At 52.6% G+C, this 14,396-nt stretch overlaps 1 gene segment (V, D, J or C); it reads right to left on the reverse strand.

The window, feature by feature from the left end:
• Positions 1–9,052: 9,052 nt before the first annotated feature.
• LOC143677355 (immunoglobulin gamma-1 heavy chain-like) lies at positions 9,053–13,048 on the reverse strand. The segment is given in 5 exon segments: positions 9,053–9,481; positions 9,622–9,945; positions 10,040–10,075; positions 10,585–10,863; positions 13,012–13,048. Coding segments are annotated over 5 exon segments (990 nt in total).
• Positions 13,049–14,396: the final 1,348 nt, after the last annotated feature.

Here is a 14,396-nt window from a genome sequence, read left to right on the forward strand (position 1 = left end):
TTCATTTGGCCAAGGCTGATGTCATGGGGAGATGAATATCTTCCTCCAAAGGGGTAGTACGTGTTCAGCATTCAGTGGGAGGAAAGGGCCAATAATCAGTGAGGACCAATATTAAGATCTGACATCAAGATAAGTTTTGGTGGGAGAGGCTGAGACTGCATAGGGCTGCACTGGTCACCTGAGAGTCAGTGTTTCTAATGGTTATGTGCATTATGTTCTTTGTATCCCCTGATGCCACTGGACCATTCATTTCATGTGGTTTCCACCATCTTGCTTTGACCTAGCTTCTACCCCTGCTCTCAGTCTCTTTTCTCTGGCTTGGTCCTTTGCAGCCTGCAAATGAAAAGGGCCTAGAGGATGGCAATTTGGGGGAAAGATCACTAATCTCAAGTCCAGCAGTCTGGGGTTAGACCCAGTTCTCTCACAGGTTGATGGGTAACCTTGGTCATGTTACTGACCTTCACGCATCTACCCAGCCCCCAGGCGGCACCTGTACAATGGCCTGGGGTGGGTCCAGACAGTAAGGGAATATAAGGGCTTCTTGGGTGTTCCCTGAGGGGGAAGAATTCCAGGTGAAGGAAACAGCATGTGCAAAGACTTGGGGACATGAGGCAGCCTGGTGATCCAGAGAACTCAGTTCGCAGCTGTAGTTCTTGTGGAAAACAGCAGGTGTGTGTGTCAGTGTGTGTTTCACTATGTGAGGACTTATATGACTGCAGGTGCCAGAATAATGTGTCACCATGACTGCCAAGTGTGAGGAAGGTGTGTGTACTTGCATATGTGTCTGAGTTTGTCACTATGTATTGGTGTGACTTCTGTGTGCAACAGGCCTGAGTCCACGTGTGTTTGGATGTGTGTTGGCACGACTGCCCTGTGTGGCAGGTTTGTGTGTCTAAGCATGTGTTGCTGTGAATGCTCTGTACTGCAGGCATGTATGTCTGTGTATGTATCTGAGTGTTGGTGTGACTGTCTTTTTGCAGCAGTCCTGTGTGTCTGTGTATCTGAGCATGTGTCAATTTGTCTACTATGTGTGGCAGGCATGTGTGTGAGAGTGTGTCTGAATGTGTGTTGGTATGACTGCCCTGTGCGGCAAGTGTGTTTGCCTGTGTGTATGATTGTGTGATGTTGTGACTGCCCTGTGCTGTGGGCCTGTGTGTCTGGGTGTGTCAGAATGTGTTTTGATGTGACTGCCCTGTGAGGCAGCTGTGTTTGTCTGTGTCTGAGTGTGTGTTGAGGTGACTGCACTGTGCAGCAGGCTTGTGTGTCTGTGTTTGTGTCTGAGCATATGTTGGTGTGACTGTACAATGTAGCAGGACTGTGTGTCTGTGTATCTGAGCATGCATTAGCTTTTCTACTCTTTCTGGCAGGTGTGTGTGTCTGAGTATGTGTTGGTGTTACTGCACTGCACAGCAGGTATATGTGTCTGTGTAGCAGGTGCTTGTGCATGTGTATCTGAGTGTGTGTTGGTGTGAATGCATTGAGAAGCGGGAGTGTGTGTCTTGTGGAGCAGACATGTGTGCCTGTGTGTGTCTGAGCATGTGCTGGTCTGACTGTCCCTGTGCAGCAGGCCTGTGTGTGTGTGTGTGTGTGTGTGAACATGTGCTGGTGTGACTGTCTTCTGTAGCAAGCTTGAGTGTCTCTGTGTGCTTGATGTGTGTTGGTGGACTGCCCTGTGCAGAAAATATGTGTGTTTGAGTATGTGTTGATGTGATTACCTTCTGTGCCAGGCATGCCTGCTTCTGTGTCTGAGCATGTGTTGGTATGACTGTCCCTGTGCAGCAGATGTGTATGTCTGTGTGAATCTGAGTGTTTATTGATGTGATTGCCCCGTGCAGCAGGCCTCTGTGTCTGTGTATTTGAGCATGTGTTGGTGTGACTGTCCTGTGCCACAATACTGTGTGTCTCTGTTTGTGTCTGAGCATGTGTTGGTGTGATTAAACTGTGCAGCAGTCCTGAGTGTCTGTATGTTTGAGCATGTATCAGCGTATCTACTATGTGTGGCAGGTGTGTGTCTGAGTGTATATTGCTATTACTACCCTTTGCAGCAGTGCATGTGTCTGTGTGTCTGAGCATGTGTTGGTGTGGCTACCCCATGAAGCAGGCATGTGTATCTGAATGTTGGTGTGACTGCCCTGAGAGGCAGGCATGTGTGTCTGTGCAGCAATTGTGTGTGTCTAAGCATGCATTGGTCTGACTGTGCAGCAGGCCTGTGGTTCTGTGTCTGAACATGTGTTGGTGTGACTGCCCTGTGCACCAGGCTTTTGTGTCTGTGTGTGTCTGTGTGTTGATGTGACTGCCCTGCGAAGCAAGCTTGTGTGTGTGTATGAGCATATATTAGTCTGACTGTCCCTGTGCAACAGCCATAAATGTCTGTTTGTGCTTAAGCATGTGCTGCTGTGAACCCAGCTTCACTTCACAAAGCTGAGCCATCACTGTCTTGATATGTAGTGTTAGAGGGTCCATCCCCACTGGGTAGGGTGCTACAAAGGAGTTGAGGTGGCCAGACCTTTGCCCTCCCACAGCTCAGCACCTGATGAAGGAAGAGTGGCAGATACAGAATTAACACTCAGAGCAGAGGTGCTATGAGCAGCGCAGGGTCAGGAATGGAGAGCTCTGGTTTCTAAGGGCAAAGGGTCTGAAGCAGGAGGGGGTAGTTTGGACGGATGGTAGGGCATGGGTCATGAGACTGCAGGTAGGAGAGTGTTTCAAGAGGGCAGAGGTGAAGAGGGTGTCAGGAGGGTGATGGGCGGGGAGTGTGTGAGGAAGACAGGAGGTATTAGCTAGGGTTCACTAGAGAAACAGATTCAGCAAGAGATATCCGTAGTTATAAAATGTATAAAAGTCTCATGTAACCATGGGAATATAGAGCTCAAAGTCTGTAGGGCAGGCTGCAAGCTGGTAACTCCGATGAAGTTCCTCAAAGAACTCTCAGGAGAGGCTGGCTGGACAACTGTGGGATTGGAAGAGTCCCAGATCTATAGTGCAGGGCCTGAAGCTGGTGAATAAGATGAAAGGTCTGAACAAATTTCAAAGGAGAGGCCTTTCAGTTGTTAGATTAAGCAGAAGACAAATGCAATCAACTCATTGTAGAAGACAAATGCGATCAACTGTGGATGCAGTTAGCATAATCATGATTTAAGTCCATGAAATGTTCTCAAAACAACAGACAGGCCAGAGCTTGCCTGACCAGATGACCAGGCACCACCACCTGGCCAAGGTAACACATGAACCTGACCATGACAAGGTGTATGAAGGGAAGTGTGGAAGCGATAGGAGAGTGGGTCAGGGTAGTCAGGTGGGTGGGAGGGGGCAGTCAGGGGATGGCATATCATCGAAAGCACACTGTTGATGACTCACATTCACAGATAGTGGCCTGGTGGGGATGAAATGGGCTGCAGACAGTAAGGCTGAGCCCATGTCCTCGGGCTATATACACACATGCAGGATGGGAAACAGACAACAGTGGTGCCATGAGTGCTGGAAGAGGATGGAATCAGATGAAGTCTTGGAAGCATGGCTAAGGAAGATAAGAGGCTATGGGGGAGTGAGCAAAAGAAGAGGTGCGACATTGGGGAACTATTACATTGGTCCAGGGGACAGGGAAGAAGTGGTAGGCTAGAGAAAGACTAGGGAGACCCATTAGCAAGCAACAGGAGCTTATTGGCTTAGAGGCATATAGTGAAGAAGAGAGTGTGGGGTGACCTCAAGTTCCTGCCTTAGGTTCTGTTGTGTGGGATCCTGGAGGGAAAACAAGTTTGAGAAGACATCTGAGGTCTGTGGTGCCTAAAGAATGAAGTTTGGGCATTGCCATCTGCAGTAAGAGACATGAACCTGGCACGAGGACAGGTCAGGCTGGGCTCTGCTTTTGCCACAGGACTCCTTGCTGTCTCATAGCACAGTGCAATGGGGGCTCTTCTGGCGCCAAGGAGCTGACATTTCTGCAGGTGGCAAATAGGTTGGGATCCAGGGCCTTCAAAAAAATGCCTAATTTCCCTAGGGCAACTTGGCCTTGATGTGTGAATTTTGGGGGACAGAGGCCCAGATGCCCTCTCTATTCGCCTCAAGGCTGCCCTTAGCTCCAGGGGTCTTATTCTCAGGGGCTTCAGGAAGCATCTGTTCCTTCCCATGATGCAAGACAGTCCTGCCCCTTTCTGCCACAGCCTTCTCCACCCAAAATGACCTGGCACCTGGAACAGCCTGGGTTTGCTTCTCTAGCTGCCTCACGTCCAACCTGGATGACTGTCCTCTCTCAGGGAGTCAGTGGTGCCACCCAGAGCAGGGCAAAAGTCAGGGGGAGGCAACTTTGTAAAGCCACAAGGAAACGACTGGGCCTGAAGTCTCTGATGTCATTGGAAGTTGGAGGTTCATATGCCTCCATCATCCTGGGAATAAACCAGCTGCCTGCTGCCTGTCTTTTGATTGGTCACCTTCTGTCTGTCTGGACCTCAGAAAAAACACAGGACTCACCTCACTTCCCTTTGTACCCCTTCCCCACAGTTCCTGCAGCACCAAAGCTTGATAATTCAAAGACCACTCTTGGTCACAAATTGCCCATTCAAATCAGCCCAGCATCAGGCTCCCTGGAGCTTGTTATCAAGCAGACATCAGCTGTGGGTCCAAACAGGGGACCTCTCCTGCGGTGAGGATCCTGACTACTACAGCGACTCTGACCTTGCTTCCCAGGTTCTGTTGGGCCTAAGCTTGTGGGGACATTTTTCTGAGATCTTGTGTAAATCTCCCATGCAGCTGCTGGAATGATGCTGCTGAACAAGCCTGTAGAAAATTATGTGTCCTTTACACTAGGTACAGAGTGTATCAACATGGACAGACTAATAAGTCATATCATTTTTAAGGATGGTTTATTGTCATTTTTTAAAAAGTAGAAACATACACATTAAGGAAAATTAATAGACTTCAGAAAATTAAAAAGCAGAATATAGCTACTAAAGTTAACATTCTGATGTTTCCTTTGAGCAATTTTTGAGTCCCCCTGCTCCAAATCATCATTCTTAATTGAGGCTCTATCCTTTTAGTGGGATGTCCTGTGCATCTGGGAGGGTGCTCCTGGAGGATGTGGCTTGATCTGTGGGGCCTCTCCACTCTCCCCCACCCACTGTGCTGCTCGAGATGCACAGAGCAGGGCAATTTCTTCTTTACTCCTAACTATTTGGCTTCTTTGCTGCTGACCCTGAAAAGCAATGGATGATACAGAATCTAAAGGGGCACTAAGGTCCCTGGGGCTGAGGTCAGTTCTAGAGGTCATGGCCACCTGGTGTAGTTCCCCACGTTGGAGGACTCTCTCTTCTGTTTTGTCTCAACCCCCACTGCATGTTTGCTGGCTGTACTCCTGGCCTCCAGGATTGGGGCTGGCTGTACCCACTGTCCCCACTCTCCTCTCACTCAAGCCCATGTATCGTCTCTTCTCTCCTCCTCTGTCTAGGGGGCCCACTAATACTGGCTCTCACCATGACCACATCTTGCCCAGGCCCCATGCAGGAGGCCTTTCTGGCTGGTCACCCACCTAGACCCCTGTTCTTTCTTAGCAATATAGATGCCCACCCTCACAGGCATCCTGCATTTGGACCTGCTTCAGCACCTGCCAAGGCCACAACATCCCCAGCCCAGGTCCTTCTCTATAGGAACTTCCCAGGTGGAAGTAAGGACAGATTTTCTATCTCTGCCCATATTCTATCTGCAGGTTTCCTGTGTACAGTTGAGAACTGACGCCACTGCCCACATGATTCTTGAGGGTAGAATTTTGGAACAGAGCTCTGGTCGTTGTTTGGGAGGTGGCAGAGTGTGCTGAGCTTGTCCACTCCCTCTCTCCTTGAGGCAGTCAGAAATATCTGTTCCTTTGTGTTGAATTAGAAATCTGGGTTACTGTGGGTAGCCAGTGTGGAGGTCTCTGCAGATGTCTCAATGCTTAAAGAAGGTGCCAGAGCATGAAGCTGGACACTGCCCTAGTTGAGGTGAACTAGTGATTGGACAGAGGCTTCTCCCTGAGACCTAAAGAAAAGTAAGCCTGTTCCTCAGTCCAGGGGTGCAGAGATGCTCCCAGGATGGATATGGCCAGATGAGGACTGAGGAGCGAAAGTCTGATCAAAAGTCAAGACACTTTCTGCATCTGCCCTTGACAGCAAGGTGTCCCTACCATGGCATTTGTGGGAAACTGTTTGACCTGGGGCCTGGCCAAGGGTGGAATTCTTCTTGTTCTTGTGAAGACTTGCACTTCAATTCCACTGATGGAAATATGGACATTTGAGTTTGGCACCTCCCTTTGCAGGGTGAACCTGCACAGGCTGCCTGGGCACATGTACTCCGTTATGGGGGATCTGAGACGTGCCCAGGCAGGTGTGGTCTGGAAGTAGAGCTTGCTGCCCACAAAGTTCTCTAAAGTGATGTCTATGAAGCAGTAGTTCAGTGGTTGGCAGTGTCATAGAGGGCAGAGGCAGAGGCCTATGGGGTCAGAAGGCACTAAGGTCAGGGGTCACTGTGGACAGAGAGCAGAGGCACAGGTCTGGACTGGTGGGTTGAGTTGCGTGAGGCTGATGGGCTTCTCTACTGTGGAGTCTGGGGCGAGGGCAGCATCCCCTCTATGTACAGTCCCTGAATGCTTGAGCAGGAAGGGTGGCCCTAGACCCCTTGTCTGATCATGTTCCTGTAGTCAGGGACAATTGTCCGCTTCAGCTCCACCACCGAGGAGAAGATCCATTTCACCTGTGGGCAGGCAGGTAAATATGAGTGAGTGGGAATGGACAGGCATCCCGTCCACAGGGCCTCCTATGATCCCCACCATCCCTGCCTCCTTTGACTACCACTTTTTTTTCTGCCTACTGCACCAGGGAGGGCTCTGGCTAACAGAGTCCAGGGTTGGTGGGGGTTTGGCAGTGCAGAGAGGGAGGCTACAGGGAGAAGCCCACCTTGAAGAGGGTGACGGTGGCACTGTAGCACACACTAAGCAGGAAGAGGGTGATGAAGATGGAGATGGTCGTCCACAGGCCGTCCAGCTCCCCGTCCTGAGCTTCAGCACAACTCTCGTCTGGCCACAACTCTGCTCAGGAAATCAGGGTAGAGGGGGTGGTCAGTGGGCTGTCCCAGCGTGGTCTCTGGGAGGGCTAGGTCTCTCCGAGAACCGGGCAAGAGGTCTCAGAAATTGGAGTGGGAAGGGCAGGATGGGAAAGTTTAGGTGAAAGGGGCCTGTCTGCCCTATCCCCTCTGGTTCATGCTAGATCACCCTCTCTAGCCCTCTCAGGAAAGTGCTGGGATCCCTTCCAGGCCAAGTGGCATCATCCTTATCAGAATCCCACTCCTTTAGCCTGACACCCAGGTAGTGCCTGGTCAGCTGTGGAACCTGTTCCCTTCCATCCACCTGAGCACTGGGGCTGTGGGAGTAATATAAGGGGCCAAAAGGAAACAAGGCTGCACCTTTACACCCTCCATGGGTCATCTGGCTGCACAGAGGAACAGGGCTGAGGAGAGGCCCCTTGGGACTGGGACAAAGATGAGGATGGATCTAGAGAGTAGGGTTTGCAGAAGCGTGTATGAATAGTTGGGCTTGTGAGTTTGTCAGTGTGTCGGTGTATGAGCATGTCAGCATATAAGTGTGTGAGAGTGGGCCTGTGAGCATGTGAATGGGTGGGGGTTGTTGACTGTGTGGGTATGTGAGTGTGTGAGAACGTTTTAGGGTCAGTTTGTGTGAGTTTTTGAATATGTGGGCATGTGAGCATGTAGATATGTGAGCATGTCAGTGTGTAATCATGTGGGAGTGGGGGGACGTGAGTGTGGAAGTTCATGAGAGTGAGAGCATGTTGGTGTATGAGTGTTTGAGACTATGAGCATGTCGGAACATCGGAGCTTGAGCATTTGAGCATGTGGAAGTGTGATCCTGTCAGAGTGTGAACGTTTATGTGTCTGGACATGTAAGCATACAGAAGCATGAGTGTGTCAGTGTACGAACACGTAGGAGTGGGAGTATCTGAGTCTACGAGTGGGTCAACACGTAAGTGTATCGAAATGACTGACCGTGTGAATATGTGAGCATGGGTGTATGTGAGTGTGAGCATGTGAGCATGTGAGCATGTGTGAGGCTACTGGCTCTTCAGAAATAGGCCTTTGTTATCACTGGAGCATGTGGTAACGTGGGGAGCACTTGTCATAGTCCCTATGTTAGGCCCTGCTTAAGTGTGGAGGGTGTGTCTGAGCAGGTTTCCCATGTCTGTGGGGAATTTGCAGGTCCTGCACATGGGAGGAGGCCATGTCTGAGCTAGTCAGTGAATGGATGAGCAGTGAGTTTGTGACAGCTTTCATAAGCTTTGGGGACCCAACTGGTGCCTGCAGGTCACACAGATGGGTACCTACAATGAAAGATTGTGGGAAGCCCCAGTGTGTAAGGTGTGCATGCGCATGCTTGTGGTAAGATGGTGATGGGGGCTGAGGGCTGCTTAGCAGAGGCTTGTTTCCAAGAGGTCTGGGCTCAGTGTTCATGTGGAGGCTTGGAGGGGTCCTGAGGCAGATGGACCCACTTGCACGTACCTCTTTGGAGTTCTGGGGTGAAGGTCCCCATGCATGTGTTGCCCTGACGCTATGTAGGAATGGAGGTTGGGGCAAATTCATCTTTTTCTGAGCCTGTCCTGTGGCACCCAAGAGGAAACCACACATCTATTGGCCATGCAGTCCTCAGAAGAGGATCCAGTTACCATGGTGGGAGATCCTGGACAGGGACCCTGGGACAACAGTGGGCCACTTTTTCCACAGAACAGACACCTACAGAGGCAGATGCAATGAACTCATTTCCTTCAGGAGGTGCCTCCACCTTGTTCCCTTTTCCCAGTCTTGAGCTCCTAGTAGCTGTTGGCTGGAGGGGGGGCACAGAAGAGGGGTCACCTCTGAGGAAGTGTCCTTCGCTGAATGACAACCCCTGAACTGGGCTCCCTCTGGGTGGCCTGTGAATATTCATGTGCTCTCTGGGTCCTGACCTGGGACCTGTGCTCTCTCTCTAATGGTGAGAACTGAGGCATCAGCATGAGGAGCCTCAGAAAGAACCATGCCAGTCTCGCAGAATCCCAGGGAAGTGCTGGGTGCTTTATTTTCATGCTGGGGTGCCTATTAGGTATTTACATAGGGTTCGGAGAGGGCGTTCTCATTGGCCACTCTCATTTACCGGGAGACCGGGAGACGGACTTCTTGGTGTAGTGGTTGGGTAGGGCCTCGTGCATCACGACACACGAAAACACATTGCTTGATGACCATTTGCTGTGCTCTATGGTTAACTTGCTGTAGAGGAAGAAGGTCCCGTCCTGCTCCTCCTGGGGCTGCATGGACGTGAAGCTGCTCTCAGGAAGTGGTTCCTCATTGCTCTCCCATTCAACATTGATATCACTGGGGTAGAAGTCCATCACCAAGCAGGTGAGACTGAGTTCATTTTTGGACAGCTGCTCTGAGTGTGGACCAAAGACATACACCTGTGGCTCCTGGGGCTGTCCTGTGGGGACAGTAAAACATGTGGTCAGTGACTTCCAGGCAGAAGAGGGCTGGCTTGAGTTGTGTGCACCAACAGGACCAGGGGAAGGCAAAGGTGCCTGCTGAGGGTGAGCCTCAGCCTGGCTGGCAGTCCTCACTCACCTTGTGCTTTGGCAATAGACTTCTCAATGGGTGATGGGAGGGATTTGTGGCCAACTCTGCACTTGAACACCTTTCCGTCTAGCCAGTCCTGGTGTGCGATAGGGAGAACGCTGACCACCCGGTAAGTGCTGTTGAATTGCTCCTGCTTCTGCTCTGTCTTGGCTGTGCTCATCTCCACGTTGTCTACATACCACTTGAATGTCACATCAGGTTCCTCGTAGCTCACATCCACCACCACGCAAGTTACCTCAGGGGCACGGGAGATCATGAGGATGTCCTTTGGTTTCGGGGGGAAGATGAAAACTGATGGTCCCCCAAGGATGGCTGTGGGAAAGGCTAGAAGGTGAGTTGGGACTGGGATGGGGGAGGTGAGTCCTCCCATTCCCCTGTGGTTGGCAAGGCCCAGGCCCCACTTTACCTTGGCAAGGTGAGCAGGGATTATCCAGTAGTTTCACTGCAGAGAGAGCAGACTTGGGTTACCAGGGTGTGGTAGGAGAGGAGGCAGCCAGACAGGGCCAGGGCAAGGTTCTGTTCTTCTGGTTGGTTTTATGTCAAAGTCTGTGTGCCTAGGACCTGGGTCAGGGACATTCAACCTGCACCTGCTCTTTGCCTGGTGGGGAGTGCCCAGAGGACCCCTCCTGATCTATCTGGTTGGTTTTATGTCAAAGTCTGTGTGCCTAGGACCTGGGTCAGGGACATTCAACCTGCACCTGCTCTTTGCCTGGTGGGGAGTGCCCAGAGGACCCCTCCTGATCTAGGGCGGGTGTCAGGCAGAGGCTTTGGGAGGGACATGTACTGCCATAGCCACCCTGGGCTTGGGTTCCAGCTGTCCCATGCCCCTTAGCTCATCCCAGGGGCCTCAGGACACTGAAAGGCAGCCACCCCAGGGCTGAGGCAGAGGGCCTGTCTTCCAAGCATGCTGGGCTGTGGGTGAGGGCCTATGCTGTCCATCCACGTTCTCACCTCTCTTGTCCACCTTGGTGCTGCTGGCCGGGTGGTTTACATTGCAAGTATAGGTCTTGTCACTCCAGGGAACTGTCACGTAGCTGCTGCGGGAGTAGAGGCCTGAGGACTGCAGGACACTTGGGAAGGTTTTGATGCCACTGGTCAGGGTACCTGAGTTCCACGACACTGTCACAGGATCAGGGAAGTAGCCTGTGATCAGGCAACCCAGGTTCATTGTGGACCCGGTCTCAGTAGCGCTGGGGGCCAGAGGGAAGACTGATGGGGGCATAGTAGAAGCTGGAAGAGAGGAGGTGCAGGTGTCAGTACAGAACCTCACCTGCTTGACAATGAGTTCCTGGGGCCCTTCAAATAGCAGTTTCTCCCAGTACCCTGCCCTATTGGAGATGATGCTCATTGGGTGCAGACCCATCTGGCCCCATGGACATCCACCTCAGCCCCCCACCCTACCTGGAGACCCCAGAACAGGCACAATCACAGGGCTCCTCTGAGCACACAGTCCCTTGCTGACTGACATACTTCCTGGAGCCATGGGCCTTTGCCATTCACAGGGTTACCTCTCAGGGACCACTTACAGTCTGCTCAGCCCTGGGGACTATCAGCTCCTTTCTCCCACTGTGCTCATCAGGAGACCTTGTCCTCAGTCTGGACCTTGAATGGGGCCCTAGCTTCTGCCCCCGCCTCCCAGCCTAGCTTCCTTCTAAACCTATCCCTCTGGCCTCTGAATACCTGGGCACAGGTTCTCCCAGCGTTGTTTCCTTCTCTCACCCATGCCCTGCCTCCCTGAGTGTCCATATTGCCCTTCATTAGTCCAGCCCCAGGGCCCACACTGGCTGTCTTCCCAGCTCCTCTCTCACACCTGAAGACTTATCTGCACATAGTCAGTACTTTCTGATCTCAGCTCCCAGCCCCCACCAGCCTCCTCGTCGACGACTCAAGACACCTCTCAGCTCACTTAGGAGCCCAGCTCTGCCCTGGGCCCTCCTGCCCTCAAGCACCACTTATCTGCAGTTCCCTGCCCCACTTGTCCGCTGTCCCATGGGCTCTTCCTGATCCTCCTGTCCCTCTCTTTTTTCATAATACCTGGACCTCAGCTCTGCCCCTAGGTCAGGCTCACATCCTTATCTTCTCTGCTTGGGAGCCCCACCTCGGCTTGCTTTGGCACCTGCTCCCTGTCCCCAGTTCAGGGCCTATTTTTACTCAGCCCTTATCCCATGAACCTCTGACCCTCAGTCTGCTCTGTAGTTCCATTCCTCGCTGCTGACCTGCCCCTGCTCTGCCTTCCCAGTCTGAGCTGTGTTCCCCAGCCTGAAGACCTCCCTCACTCTGTCTTCTGCCGTTCCCCTCCTCCAATTCCCAGTTCATAGCCCACCTACTTCTCCTACCCTTTATTCCTGATTTCCTCTAGGCTGAGCATGGAAACCCTGCCTGCAAAGGCTCTTGGCCTTGCCCACCTGAAACCACCATTGGTGAGCTCAGGCATAAAACCTATTCTTGGGCCCCTGTTCCCCCTGTCTAGGGCAGCCTCTGAGACCCAGGGCAGAGTCACCCTCCTTTGAGAAGCAGGTTGCCTGGGGCCCTCACCTTGATCAGGAAGAATCTTCTATCTTTGAGCTCCTCCAGGACTCCTGGGCCTCTGCCCTCCCTGTATCCTACCTTGCTCCTGTACTCCATAGCTGTCTCTGTTCAGCCCCTTGAGCTCTGCTAGGGCTGCTGCAACCTCCACCGTTTAGATCATGCCTGCCTTCCCAAAGCTATCAACTGAAATGTAGCTGGGTCTCCCTCTGGATCCATTCCTTTCTTGGTACTGGGCTTGATCCCTAGATCTACCATGACACCCATCCATTCTCCAGCCAGCATAACCACCTAGCTGTTCTCTCTGTCAGAGCTCCCCTGCTCCTGCCCTGGCCCATCCTAGGTTGATGAGTTCCTAATACTTAACTTGGTCTTGCTCTCTCCTGTCCTCCCCTACCTCCTTCAGCACTCCAGGTCTGGAAGCTTCCTTCTGGACTTTGTTTCCCAGGCCCTTCACTTTGGCCCGTCAGTAGCCTTGTGCCCTCCAGCTTCCAGCCTCCTGACCTTGCCGTGTACTAAGCCCCAAGGCCTGTGTCCTGGACCCTCCATGCCTAACTTGCCCTTTTCCCTTCTACAATCCATTATCATCACATTCTGACCCCAAGAACTGATCTTGTATCCCTGAACCCACCACTGCTCAGGGCACCCCTCCTCCCTGAGCAGGTGGCCTCACCTGAGTCTATTCTATCAATTCCCTTTTGCTATTTCCTCCTTCTGCTCTGCACGGCCCTACCCATCTCAGATGTCTGTCTTTGCCTGCAAGTCTTTGACCCATCATGAGACTTGTCTGCCGTCCTGCCATCGAAGAAGCGTTACTTTCCATGAACCCCAAGGAGTCTGGTTTTAACCAACCTGGAATCCCGAGTACTGTCATCCAGTTCAGAGGTCTCCACGGCCCTGCCTGCATCCCTCTGCTCTGGGCACTTAGCTCTGCCCAGTCTATCTGCTTCTGCCTGCTCTGAAAAGCTCCCAGACCTGTTTGCCTCCTTCCTTGCTACCTCGGGCAGCTCCCAGCTCTGTCCTGCCCTGGCTGAGCCTTCTCTGGGCAGTTACCAGCTGTATCCAGCCGTGCTCTACCTCTTCCTGCTCTGGGAAGCTGCCAGCTTAGTTCAGACTGCTTCACCCCTGCCATGGGCAGCTTCCAGTCCTAACCCTTCTTAGCCTGCTTCTCCTGAGCTCTGTGTAGTTGAAGCCTAGCTCTGTTTGCTTCTTCTCTGCTCTAGACAGGTGCCAGCCCCATTCAGCACTGCTCAGTTTTGCCTGCTTCTCTTCTGCTCTGGGCAGCTCCCAGTCTTTCCCTGTCCTGCTTTTCCCAGCACTGGGCAGTTTCCAGCCCTGCCTATTCTCCTTGCTCTGTTCAACTTCCAGTAGACCTGCCTGCTTTTCCCTGCTCTGGTCAGCTCCCAACCCTTCTCAGTCCTGCCTGCCTCCCCCTGCTCTGGGCAGCTGACACCTCTGTTTTTCAGTCTGTCTCTGCCCTATTCTAAGCAGCTACCAGACCTGATCTGAGCAGCCTGCTCTCTGGGCAGCTCAAAGCTCAGCCTGGCCTGCTTCTTCTCCGCTCTGGTCAACTTGCAGCCCTTCTTAGCCCTGCCTACTTCTCAGTGCTCTGGGCAGCTTCCAGCTCTTTCCTGTCCTGCTTTTCCCTGCACTGGGCCACTTCCAGTGCTGCCTGTTCTTGCTCTGTGCAGCTTCTAGCTTATCCCTGCCTGCATCTCTCTACTCTGCTGAGCTTCCACCCTGTCCCAGCTCTGCCTGCCTCTCTGTGCTCTGGGCAACTCCCAACCCACTTCTGCCTGCCTCTCCCTTCCCTGGACAGTCACCAGCTCTACTTAGTACTCCCCAACTTTGTTTGCCCCTCCATGCTCTGGGCAGCTCCCAGCCAAGCCTCGCCTGCCTCTCCCTGCCTTGAGCAGATTCCATGCCTGATCTGATCAACTCGCTTTGCTTTGCTTAGGGTAGCATGAATCCCAGCCCTGCCCACCTCTCCTTTACGTGGACAGCTGCCTGCCCTGCCCAGTACTACCCAGCTCTGCCTGCTTCTCCTCTGCTCTGGGCAGCTTCCGACCCTTCCCCATCTTGCTCCTCCCTGCATTGGGCAACTCCCAGCCCTGCCTATTCTCCTTGCTCTAAGCAGCTAATAGCCTCAATCTGCCTGCTTCTCCCTACTCTGGTGAGCTCCCAGCCCTTCCCAGCCCTGCCTGCCTCTCTGTCCTCTGGTCAGCTCCCAGCCCAGC

Source organism: Tamandua tetradactyla, chromosome 3 (assembly GCF_023851605.1).
Source record: "Tamandua tetradactyla isolate mTamTet1 chromosome 3, mTamTet1.pri, whole genome shotgun sequence".
Lineage (NCBI taxonomy): Eukaryota > Metazoa > Chordata > Mammalia > Pilosa > Myrmecophagidae > Tamandua > Tamandua tetradactyla.